Source organism: Taudactylus pleione, unplaced genomic scaffold (genome assembly GCF_031769625.1).
Source record: "Taudactylus pleione unplaced genomic scaffold, aTauple2 ptg000543l, whole genome shotgun sequence".
NCBI lineage: Eukaryota > Metazoa > Chordata > Amphibia > Anura > Myobatrachidae > Taudactylus > Taudactylus pleione.
Window position 1 is genome coordinate 226,992 of NW_028284945.1, and position 13,298 is coordinate 240,289.

A 13,298-nucleotide genomic window follows, 5' to 3' on the forward strand; every position below is an offset into this window, starting at 1 on the left:
GGTACAGACCCAGGCCTCCTGGCCCCCAATGGCTTGCTTAACTTCACTGGGCTCTCTGGCTGCCACAGTCCCACACAGACTGTCTCCAACAGCAGCCTGACTGGTCTGCCTTCTCATCAGCCCAACACCTGAGCTCTCTCCACAAGGCAGTCCTTAGGCATCTTCCCAGAATCCTTTTCTTCTCTGTGTGGGTGGATCTCCCCTGCACCACACAGAATCTGCTGCTCACCAGTGCCATCTCTGGTGATACTGCCACAGTACCTTGTGGGTCACGTTTTAGTAGTCACTAAAGCTGCCATCACACAACTTCGGAGGACCGCCTCTGTTTAGTGACCATAGAAAATAAGATTCAAAGACACTTTATTTTTGAAACTGCAGATTGTAAATAATCTACTTCTACTTCATCAACCCATATGAAATGGTTTCCATGGAGTGAATACTTGGAGGAGCAAGGGCGCTTCTTCATTGCAGTATAGCTATATACCTTGGCGTTTTACATTCACCTGACTCAATGATTTCTGTCCAGTGTCTTATTATTCTGTTGTTTGTGTGTAAATTTTGGCTATGTATTGTAAACTTGGGCTAGGCCCCCCTCCTCTGTTCTGTGGTCCCTTACACAGAACAGAAGAGGGTGGCTTTTTTAACCCTCATTTTCTTTCTGTATCCAAATTTATTGTGTTTTTTTACTCAATAAAAACTATTGAAGTTAGACATGACCTTATCTAAGTACTACAACATTTTTGTAGAATACTACGGAAAATATGAGATATGGTAAGAACTTACCCTTGTTATCTCTATTTCTACGAAGTCCATAGGGTTCCACAGGCTACCATGGGGTATAGGTGATGATATCAGGCATCGGGCACCACAGAGTTAAGTTTTCAGCCTCCAAGGATGCACTGGGGTCCCCCTCCTATACCCTGCCCCTGAGCCAAGGCAAATCAGTTACGTAACAAGCCCCAGGCCGGAGGGGGAGAGGAAAGAGAGAGAAGAAAGATCTGGAACACACAAGAACCACATTCTCACCAGAAGGAGACGGAAAAACCGGTGACCAGATGAAAGCCCATCTGCTGTACAGGTGCGACAGGGCGGGAGTCCTGTGGAACCCTATGGACTTCGTAGAAATAGAGATAACAAGGGTAAGTTCTTACCATATATTATATTTTCTACATCAGGATCCATAGGGTATCCACAGGATACCTTGGGGATGTCCCAAAGCAGTATCCTTTAAGGGCGGGGACACTCCTGTGCTGAAAGGATAATCCGCCGCCCGAAGGAAGCATCCTGAGAGGCAAAGGTGTCAAATACATAATACCTCACAAAAGTATGGACAGAAGACCACGTGGCTGCCTTGCAAAGCTGACCTGCTGAGGCACCACGTCGAGCTGCACACGAAGGACCCACAGACCTAGTGGAATGAGCCCTAACAGAGGAAGGCCTTCATGAATATAAGCCTCAGAAATTGCCATGCAAATCCATCCTGCCAAAGTTTGCTTAGTGGCAGGCCAACCCTTATTTTTCGGAAGCCATAGAGGACAAATAAGGAGTCCGACTTCCTAAAAGAATTGGTGCGGTCAACATAAATTTTCAGAGCCAGCACCACATCCAAGGTGGCCTCACCAACCGAAAGGTCTGGTGAATTAAAGGCCACACAATGATTTCCTTGTTGATGTGGAAACTAGATACCACTTTAGGGAGGAAACTAGGGCGAGTGCAAAGAACCGCCCTGTCCCTATGAAAGATGAGAAAGGGAGGCCCCAATTCTGAGACCCGTCTGGTGGAAGCAATGGCCAGAAGGAATACAGTCGTAGCTGTAAGTCATTTTAAATCCACTGAGCCCAGTGGTTCAAATGGCGGTCCTTGGAGAGCCCTCAGGACCACAGCCAGATCCCAAGGAGCCACTGGTGGAACAAAGGGAGGATGAATACGAACTACACCCTTCATAAAGGTGCAGACATCAGGAAGAGTAGCAATCCTACGCTGAAACCACAACGAAAGGGCAGAAACCTGCACCTTCAGAGAAGCAAGGCGAAGACCGTGATCTAAGCCCGCCTGTAGGAAAGCCAACACTCTGGATATCTGGAACACCTGAGGATCATAGCCTCTAGGACGACACCACTCAAAGAAAGTATGCCATACTCGATGGTAAATTCTTGCAGACGTAGGTTTTCGAGCTCTTAGCATGGTGTTAACTACAGAGCTGGAAAAACCCCTGGACCTTAAGAGGGCTGTCTCAACAGCCACGCCATCAAAGACAGACGACTCAGGTCCGGGTAAAGACAGGGACCCTGTGACAACAGGTCCGGACGTAGAGGCAACCGCATTGGAGTGTCTACGGAGAGACTCGGAAGGTCTGAGAAGCAGTGACGTCTGGGCCACTCTGGAGCTATCAACAGGAGCGTGCCGCTTTCTTGTTTGAATTTTCGAATCACCCGAGGAAGAAGGGTGAACGGAGGGAAGAGATACGCAAACTGGAAGGTCCACCGGACCGACAGAGCGTCTACCAGAAGTGCCTCCTTGTCTCTTGTTCTTGACCCGTACACAGGCAGTTTGTTGTTGTGTCGGGAGGCCATGAGGTCTATCTCTGGAAGGCCCCACTTGTCCACCAGGAGTTGAAACACCTCCTGGTGAAGAGACCATTCTCCCGGATATACGTCCTGCCGGCTGAGAAAGTCCGCTTCCCAGTAGAGGACTCCCGGGATGAACACCGCTGAGATGGCAGGGAGATTGCCCTCCACCCAAGTCAGGATGTGGGACACCTCCGCCAGCGCTGTCCGACTTAGGGTTCCTCCTTGGCGGTTTATGTAAGCCACCGTGGTGTTGTCCGATTGGACCTGTACGGGTTTTCCTTGTAGAACCTGTTTTGCTTATTGTAGAGCATTGAATACCGCACGAATTTCCAAGATGTTTATTGGAAGCGCCGCTTCTGCCGGGGTCCACCTGCCCTGGAACAAGTGTGGACCCGTGACTGCTCCCCATTTTCTATGAGACTGGCGTCCGTCATCAAAAGGACCCAGTTCGCCACCCAAAAGGGACGTCCCCTGTTCAGGTGAGTCGTTTGCAACCATCAGGCCAGAGAGAGACGAACCTCCAGAGAAAGCACCATGGTCTGCGTCTTTATCCGCTGAGGCAACCCATTCCATCTGGATAGGATTAACTGCTGCAGAGGTCTGGAGTGAAACTGGGCATATTCCACCATGTCGAAGAGTGACACCATGGTGCCCAGTAACCGCATTGCCGAGTGAATAGACACTCAGTGGCTCTAAAGGCAACTGCGTCCCTTTGTCTGTAATGCAGAGAGCTTTTTGTCACAAAGTTCCTCTGTAGTTGAGAGTCCAACAAGGCCCTGAGATGGAGAATCCTCTGTGAGGGAACCAGGGTGGATTTCTTCCAGTTTATTAACCAGCCGTGATTCTGAAATACTGAGATTGTCATTTGCAGATGAAGCTGGAGGACCTCTGGAGACCCTGCTAACAACAGAAGGCCGTCCAGATAAGGCAACAAGCGGACTCCCTGCATCCGCAGGTGGGCTGCCATGACTGCGGTAAAGACATGAGGCGCTGTTGCCAGACCAAAGGGCAGTGCCTGGAATTGGAAATGTTTGTTGAGCACTGCAAACCTGAGGATTTGCTGATGCGCTAGGACAATGGGGACATGCAGGTAAGCGTCCTGGATGTCCAACGACACCATGAAATCCTCAGGCTCCATCGCCAGTATAATGGAACACAGGATCTCCATCCTGAACCGAGGCACCCTCAAGGACTTGTTGAGGGATTTGAGGTTGAGGATTGGACGGTAAGAACCATTGGGTTTCTGCACCAGAAAGATATTGGAATAGAAACCCATGCCCCTCTGGGAGAATGGAACAGACACTATAACTCCAGCCTGGAACATAGAGTGCAACACTTTCTGTAGTTCCAGGGCTTTGTTCTGATCTGACGGAAGGCCTGTGGTGAAAAACCTGCTGGGGGGCCTGCGCCGGAAGGAGAGGGCATACCCACGAGAGACCACCTCGTGTACCCAAGTGTCCTTGGTAGTCAGACACCAACGCTGGGCGAACCGAAGCAGGCGGCCTCCCACTCTGTGATCTCCCAAAGGGAGTTGTCATCCGACTTGGGGGCAGGGCGTCTTGTACTCCAAGCTTGTTTCTTGGGCTTGGTAGTCTTTTTGGGCCCGGCCTGTCTTGGAAAAGACTGCACTTTGGACCTACCCTGTGCCCTGTAGGACCGAAAGGACGAAGTACCAGACCCTGACGGGACTGTAGCCGATGGGAGACACGCAGACTTGGCTGCTGCCAGCGTGGCCACTATCTTGTCTAGATCAGGGCCAAATAGGACCTGTCCATTAAAAGGCAAGCATTCTAAGCCCTTCTTGGAATCTGCGTCCGCTTTCCAAGAGCGCAACCATAAGGTGCGATGAGCTTTCTACAGCTGCAGAGGAGATTCTGGAGGTGAAGAGACCGATATCCAAGGCTGCCTCATTAATGTAATTGGCTGAATCTCTGAGATTGCCAACTAACTCCGCCTGAGTCAGAGTCCAGAGACGCCTCCAAACTATCAGCGAATGGCTCTGGCCATCCAACACACAGCCATAGCCGGTCTGGACGCCCCTCCAGCAAGGGAATAAATTAACTTAAGATATATTTCAACCTTGCAATCCGTAGCATCCTTTAAGGAGGACATGGAGGGCATGGGCAATGTAGCACTTCTCACTAGGCGTGTCACATGAGAATCCACTTGCAGAGGAGATTCCCACTTAGAGAAATAATTATCCGCAAAGGGGTATGCAAAAGCCAAACGTTTTTGAGGCTGGTACCATTTACCCGGATTTTTCCACGCCTCCTCTAAATGATCCACTAGCTGACCAGAAAGAGGAAAAACAGTGGCATCACCCTTTATATCCTTAAAGAAGGCGTATTTGGATTTAGCCACGGAGGGATCGTCATCCTCAATAACCAGGGCCGTACGGACTGCACATTAAGGCCAGGTATATAGACCTTAGACTTAGACTCCGTCTCTTTAGTACGGAGGGGCTCCTTATCAGAAACGTCCAAAATTTCACCGTCATCCTCATCATCATACTGAGCTGTCTGAGACGCCAAAGGTCGCTTATGGGCCGCAATGATGACTCTCCCTGTAAAACATCCGACAGGTGTTGCATCGTAGTGGACAAGGAATTAACCCATGCAGGCTCTTGTGAGACCTGGGGGGGCGAAAGTGGGAGACCCTGGGGTATCATCAACTGTCTGGAGAACCGCTGCATGGGCGACGACACCACTGACTGCTGTGATAACCCCATCTTGGGGAACGCAGGGTTCGTCGCTAGCTGGCCCACAAGGGTTGTAAGTGCCTTAGCAAAACAAGTCCAGGGTGGTTCCTACAGAGGCGCAGTGACAGAAATTGGGTGTGATATTAGATAACACACCCTACATCAGCGTTTCCATCACCCTGCGCTAATGGTACATTACATTTTCTACACTTTAGCTGAAGAGGAGTTCACTTTCAGACATGATGAGTGTAACGGAGTTGTATGTGACACACCTCACAGACAAATGCTTGTACAGTGAGGCAATGAACACCCTGCAACACCGCACCGCAAGGGCTTTAGCAGAGAAGAATAGGGATAGTAAAATGGCTGACAGTCAGAAGTGAAAGCACAGACAGCATCGCTAGCATTAAGTCACATACAATGCAGAATAAACCATGCACTATCAGCGCTGTGATCAACTACACAGACCCAGAGCCTGGTAGAAAACAGCGCTGCATACACTGACCTTACACCGGAGGAGAGGTATGCAGGGGGACCCGGGCCACGATGCCACCGATGATCAGCGTCCAGCAGTGCTTGCCAGGTCACTCAGGAAGATGGCCGCCGAGGAGCAGAGAGGAGGCGGGCCCGGGGGAGGAGCGCTCACACAGGAACCAGACCGCAATGGAGAGGCCGTGTGCAGCGGGGGAGGTGCCCGCTGTATACAGGGAAGGCGCGCTCCCCTGGCATGCATTTAACCCCCAGGACGCCGGACGTTACCGCACAGCCGCGGCCCGCTGTCCCAGTGGCATAATGGAAGCGCAGGTTAATACCTGACTCCACGCTGCAGCCAGTCCTCAGGGAGCCCCCTGCCTGGGGACTTAGGACTGTATTGTCCGGCGGGGACCCTCCGCGGGACTCCGCCGCTTACCTGTCCCCCTTGGATCTGGCCACAGTCCAGGCATCCGGGGTCACCGCTAGCTGTGACCCCAGATACCTACCAGCATCCCCGGATCAATACCGGCGTTCTGGTACCGGCGGGGTGTAGGAGTGACAGCATGGATATCAGTACTGACCACCCATGCTGTACAACTCAAATGTTAAGCCACAGCTTCATGGAAGAAAACTTCAGGGGCCATAACAGCCCCCCTCTATTACAGGTGCTCCGACTCCGAGCTGGGAACAAACGAAACTGATTTGCCTTAGCTCAGGGGCAGGGTATAGGAGGGGGACCCCAGTGCATCCTGGGAGGCTGAAAACTTAACTGTGTGGTGCCCGATGCCTGACGTCATCACCTATACCCCAAGGTATCCTGTGGATACCCTATGGACCCTGATGTAGAAAGTGTAATACATGTCTGTCTAGTACAGGGATGGGGAACCTCCGGCCCGCGGGCCATATAAGCGGGCTTTCTCCATATCAGCGGCGGTAGGCAGCGCAGCGAGGGGGGGGGCTGTCATGTGCAGGGCTCTTGGTGGAGGCAGGCAGCTCAGCAGGGGGTGGGGGCTTTCATCTGGCTGTCATTGGGCTGGTTAGTGCAGGGGCATGCAGGACTCTCACCCTATCAGTGCGGGCAGGCAGGCAGTGGTGGCACACCAGGGGGTGTGTACAGTCAGTGCTGTCATCAGGCTGGTTAGGACTGAGAGGACCCCAGGGCTGCCTTGTCAATCTGCCTGTCACACATACATAGGGACTGCCCCTCCAGACTCTGCCTGGCAACATACAGGCAGCCTCCTCCTCCTCTCTTGGCTTCTGGAACCCACAGAGAAGGACTGTAAGTGTAATGGTGGCCCATACCAGCTAACATCTAACGCCTCACCAAAGAGAAGCTGTTCCAGTCATCACATTAAGGGTGAGTTAATACAATTTTGAACCAAATATAGCAGGCTAACTTTTAAGTTGATCATTTTGCATGGCCCCCGAATGATTTTCTAAAAATAGAAATGGCCCTTGGCAGAAAAAAGGTTCCCCACCCCTGGTCTAGTCTATTGCTAATGGAAGCACTTCCTTTAGTTTGGCAGGCTATTTTATATGAAATAGTTGTAACATTGAAGGAATGCTCTGGGCGCTGACAGGATGGAACAGTTTTTTGCTACATACACCCTGTAAGGGAAGAAGAAGAGAGACTTTGGCAGGGTGTCAGGCAGCCAGTCAGAGTTCTAAGGGGGAAGGGGACTGTCTAAAGGGACACATTAATTGAATGTACCATAAATAAATTACAGTATATAAAACATTAGTGAGTTTCCTTAAATACATATTACTGTACTACCAATGGTGGTTGTATTCAATTGACTCACCATTGTCAGCAGTTCCATAACCTCTTTCATGTGCTCTTCAGCTTGCTGGCTCCTAGCAAATACAGCATCCTGTAGCATCTTCTCTTTCCTCAGTAGACATATTTTTAATTCTTCAATCATCTCTCCACTGCCAACTTCAGACTTGCCCAGAAAGCATACAGTCATCTCCTATAATATGCACAATATTAATGCACCTGTAAGTTTTTTTTTTGCAAGCTTTAACTAACAAATACCCAGTGACTCTGTGATCTATAGAATAAGGGGCAATACAATTCCCGATGATGGGCGCAAAGTGCCAGTAGAACAGCAGAACTCTGCAATCACTTATATTGCTCATTTGTCCTAGCGCTCCATAGAGGTGTGCAAAAAATGTGGCTATGTTGGGGGTCCGTATTCTTCCTTGATGCATGCAGCCGAACATGGTGACCGCACACGGAGGATAATAGAATACAGAATTGTCATTTTCAAACTACAAAAACTGCATTCCCACTTGTCTGCCTCGCACATTTCAGGGTGATCGCCCACTTCACAGTCTTTGGAGAATTAATATACACCCATATTTCTAGGTTTGCAGATTGCTGAAAATACTCATGGTGGAAACAAATGAAATATCACTACAAAGTGCAATCTACTAACAATGGCCCTCATTCAGAGCCACTCGCAAACAGCAGTACGCTCGTTGCGTTCCGATGTTGAATAACCGTGCATGCGTCGGTGTAACACTGCGCATGTGCGTACGGCAGATTGCGAGTTTTTTTGGTCTCGTTCGTCAAATAGCGTACAGGAAGTGACATGTCAAATGTGATTGACAGAACAGGGCGTTTTTGGGTGTTGACGGGGGTGGAGATGGAAAAACGCAGGCGTGGCGAGGCGTTTTTGGGGCGTACATACATTAGCAGATGCGAGCGTAAAATGTGTTCGGACCGACTCATACGTCACTGGATGATCCTCTTTCCCTTCAAAATGCTCGCACAGCTTAGGGTCTGGATTACTCGACCACATTGGCGATGGCCTTCTCCTCCGTCCCGGGACTCCACGATGTTGTTGCGATTAATCGCGGGTGATTTGAAAAGCAATTAGTGTTGGATTGAAAACCGGCTTGGTATGTGTTTTGAAATCATTTTTTTGGGATAGCACAAAACCGTACGCAGGTGGAAATCAGAGCTGCTAATGTCAGGATGACACAATCAATTTGCGTACATTTGTGGGGGTTTATTTTGGCCTCAATTTGGTGGTTAGGGCCTATTGTAACAATAATGTCAGCATGTTTTAATTTTCTCACCATTTTATTTTTGCCTCGTTTTCTGAATTTTTTAACGTTCCTTAAAGAGCCCTTTTTTAAAAAAAATTATTATTTTTTTTTTGGCAAGTTTTTGCCTTTTGGGCCAGGATTAAATGTAACCCATTTGTACAATAATGTCACAATACAATGTCAGATTTTTGGCGTCAATTTATTGGTCAAACCAAAACTAAATTACTAAAAAATTTGGGGACATCTTTTTTTGGCAAAGATCAGTCCCAAAATCAAACAAATTGGCCCAACATAACTGTTGACATAAACATACAACAAAAAATTAAAAACATTTCACAAGAAAGGAGAGGGAAGTTTTGACCAGAAAGGAATATGAGCCAAGCACAGAAGGAGTGTGGGAAAAGTCGCCATTGCTGTCACCGTTTTTTCACCCGTTTGGATGGGGGAGGGAGGGCGCCAGACCGGGTCCGGGATGTCATCGGGCTGGCCTGTCCAGAGGCAGATGTTGTGGCCTCTGGACTAGGCACAGGGCTAGGCACATTTGGAGGATTGGCTGATGTTGTGCCAGAGGTGGAGAATCCTGATGTTCCGGCAGGAAGGGAGGTCGGCTCCACCATGTGCTGGCGAACGAGCTGCTCCAGGGCATTGGCGATGCAGATGTTGGCCCTGGTATTTTCCGCCAGGGCCTGACCAATGGTCACGTTGGCCGCAGCATTTTGCTCCAGGGCCTCAGCCACCCGTAGCAGACTGGCGTCCATCCTCTGCAGAATCTCCGTATGGAAATCCGATTTGAAATTGAGTTCTGTGAGGAGGGACACTGCCTGCGAGGGGGATTGCCCTGGACTGGCTTCTGCAGGGTCCTCAGCCGGATGTACTGGTTCCTCCCCTGCCGAGCCAGCAGAAATTCGGCGGCCAAGGCTCCCCTCTGGAGCAGACTCATCCGCCTGTGTCTCTGTTAGGAAAAATGAGAAAAGACTCACATTAGAATCTACATATTGGCCCACTAACATTTCAGAGTTGGTGACATCAAAAGATTTACCTGGGACAACATGAGGAGCCGCAAAGTCTGGCATGTCCGTATCCATGTTGGACACGCCAAACACCTCCACAGGCTGCACACACCCCTGTGCCAGCTCTTCTAAATCCGTCAACTCCAATGACACAGGGGTGGGACCCCCACCTGTCCCCCTTGCATGCCTAGCCCTGTCCGCGAGTTTTTGCTTTAGGCGATATTTGAAGTCGCCCCATCTGTGGGAAAAAATGGAAGCCATTATCCTTTTGTTTAAAATGGTGTTTGTTTTTAGGGGGGGCAAGTGTTTACTTACCGCTATTTGACATCCCGGGCTAGACGGACATAATCACCCACCCTATTGACAGCAACGGCTACCTCTTCCCACATTCTCCACTTCTGGCTTAGACTCATATTCCTGTCTGCCTGTGGCAGGATGTCCACACACTTCTGTATCAAAACCTCCATCTCCTTTCTTGTGAAATGTGGCTGCCTTTTTTTTTTTGCAGCTTTGGCCGGAATACTGGGCCCAGCAGCCTCTTCCATGTCAGCCTCCTCACCTATTTGTGTAAATATTCAGATTTCACAAATTCACAACTTGCCCAATCTTATGTTTCAAATTAATCATTGATACAAAATGCATGAAAGACTTACCGCCTGACTCTTGGGCATTGTTTCCCTGGTCTGTCGCCATGTCTGAGGTCCAAACAAGAAATACACCAGAATTTAAATGTGTTTTCGTGACGTATTTATACATGCGTCCTTATTTTGCGGCCGCATCATTGATTGTGCGTTCCTATGATCCCTCCTTAATTTGTGCGGGAAACGAAACACTATTTATGGCTTGGTGTGTCTCGAGTCGAGGTGGCGTTTTTGGATTGTTGGAGGTTACCTTGGTTGGAGTTTCTTGTTTTCGGATAAAGGAGTTGGCGTTTGGAGTTTATTTTGTTTGCTAGATTTGCATTTTTATTTTCCGTTCTCTTTTTTGTTTTTTTGGCCTCGTCTCTTGATTTGGTAAGTTTTGTGAAGTCTAACTTTTGTTCAATTGGTGTCTCATTGTGTTTCTTCTTGTTTTTAATTTTTGGATCCATAATTTCATATCTTTTAGCTTTTTATTAATTTCGGACCCAAAGACCTTTTGATTTGGACTCTTATATATTTGCTCTTGGCAAGTCCATTTTTTATCTTGTATTTGTGAACTAATTAGCGCATTTTTCTCAGTTTGTATAGTGACTTGTATTTGCGAACTAATTGGCGCATTTTTACTACTTACTATTGTGACTTGTATTTGCGAACTAATTAGCGCATTTTTACTACTTACTATTGTGACTTGTATTTGCGAACTAATTAGCGCATTTTTAAATGCTTATTAATCCTGTAAAATTTTTTGTGGTTGCCCTTTCGCTTTTTTGGGAAACATTTCAACCCATTTTGATGTACTGTGTGCAATGTCGTTTTGCTCTTTGGCCAAATGTGTGTTTCGCATATTTTAAGTTTTGTCTAGCACAAAATTTAGAAACATAAATGCACAGAGTAAAATTTGTCAAATTTTTTTTGTGATTAATTTCAGTTTGGACGTATCATGACAATACCCCGGCATGTAAGCAGCAATGGATGGTAGCATCAAGCTAAGTTGTTCTTAAATTTCTTTTGGGGTGGGTCCAAAGCCTTACATTCCAATCTTGCCATTTCAGGTTGATCTTGGGCGGATTGTTCTGGCCATGCTCCCGGAAGCCGACCAACCTCAATCTCGTCCCAGGCGTAGGCATCGTAGGCGTGCAAGGCCCCAGATATTTCGAACACGTGTCACCCTTTTTGGAATGCACGATGATGAGGTTTTAAGACGCTACCGTCTTCCTCCCAAAATCATCATAGACACTCTCTCATTAATAGAGAGTGATCTTGAGCGGCAAATTGACAGTCCAACAGCAATACCACCACTTACGCAAATTATGGCGGTGTTACATTTCTGTGCCTCAGGATCGATTCAAACAACGGTGGGAATAGTGGCGGGCATCTCACAATCCTCCTTTTCCCGGATCCTGAGGGCAGTGATGGAGGCACTTTTCAAGCTCCTCCATCATTTTATTCAAATGCCTTTGGATATGGGTGCCCTTAGTGTGGCCAAGGCCAATTTTTACCAAATAGCTGGCTTCCCACACATCATAGAGGTTGTGGATGGTACTCACATACCACTTCAGCCTCCAGCACGGCTGGAGGCCATATTTCGAAACAGGAAACACTATCACTCCCTGAATGTAATGGTGGTATGTGATGCCTCCCTCCAGATCCTGTCCCTGAATGCAAAATTACCAGGAAGTGCACATGACTCCTTCGTCATCCGGCAATCAGGGATATGGCACAAATTAAACAATCTCCAAGCTGGTGATGCGTGGCTTCTGGGTAAGTGTAGACATTTAGTACATAACAATGTTAAGCTTGATACACAGTGATCCTGATGTTGTCTATTCTTTTTCACAGGAGACAGTGGATACCCTTGCATGCCCTGGCTGCTCACTCCTTATTTGGCTCCCACACCAGGTCCACAAAGTGAGTTTAATACCGCACTTACAGCCACCAGGCAAGTGGTGGAGCGCTGTATCGGCCTTTTAAAAGGCCGATTCAGATGCCTCCACCGCTCTGGTGGCGAGCTCATGCATTTGCCGGATATGGTTTCGAAAATTGTGGTCCTGTGTGGGATCTTTCACAACATCGCCATAAGGAGTGGTGTTCCAATGCAGCCAGAGGATGCCTTACCTGAGGATGGCCCCCCCGAGGTTGGTCGGAGGTCAGTATGTGGGGGGGCCATACGCGATGATGTGGTGGCCCGATATTTAGGTAATTATTGACCAAACAACAGTGTGTATACCCAATGTGTTACGGTTTTTTAACGTTCATCTTTTTTTATATTAATTCTTGCACCATCTTCTGTTTGTTTGCATAATCTTTGGCACTCCCACGATGACTACTTCCTGCTACCCTTCAAAAACCTTTATGTTGAAACTTCGGGAATATATTCTGACACCAATATTGCAACGCCATATTTTTGAAATCATGTGGGCATGGACCTTCGTCAACCAGTTCTTGATTTGTTGTGTGTTTGTTTCGTGTTTTTGGTATGTGGTGTATTTCTGATTATCACTGTGTGTTTTGTTTGTGAGTGACCACTTTGTATTTTGATTTCTGTTGTGAATAAATATTTGGAGAGTGTAATTTGTTTCCTTTTTGGGCACGTTAGAAGCAAGTGTAACCAAACTCCCAAACGTTAATTTTACCTAAGGGGTAACCCAGTAATGAAGCAAGTGGAGCTAAAATGTAATATGTTTTCGGGGTACTAACCAACACAACAAGGAATCCTGTACAATCAGTTGCCTTCGTAAGATTGTCCTAAGCAGTTTGGCCACCAAATAGGAACCTGAAAAATGGTGTAAACTATCATGTTGACCACCACAAAAAAGGAAAATGACATTGGTACTGGGAGGTGTTTCTTGTG

The 13,298-nt window shown here is 47.9% G+C and overlaps 1 protein-coding gene across 5 annotated transcripts in view; it reads right to left on the reverse strand.

Annotated features, from left to right (window-relative positions):
* Positions 1-13,298, reverse strand: part of PDE4DIP (phosphodiesterase 4D interacting protein) — a 361,535-nt gene that overhangs the window by 135,743 nt on the left and 212,494 nt on the right. For all 5 annotated transcript variants that reach the window (XM_088451272.1, XM_088451273.1, XM_088451271.1 and 2 more), the window contains one exon: positions 7,545-7,712. In XM_088451272.1, coding sequence (XP_088307398.1) covers positions 7,545-7,712 — 168 coding nt within the window. The remainder of the gene's footprint in view (positions 1-7,544; positions 7,713-13,298) is intronic.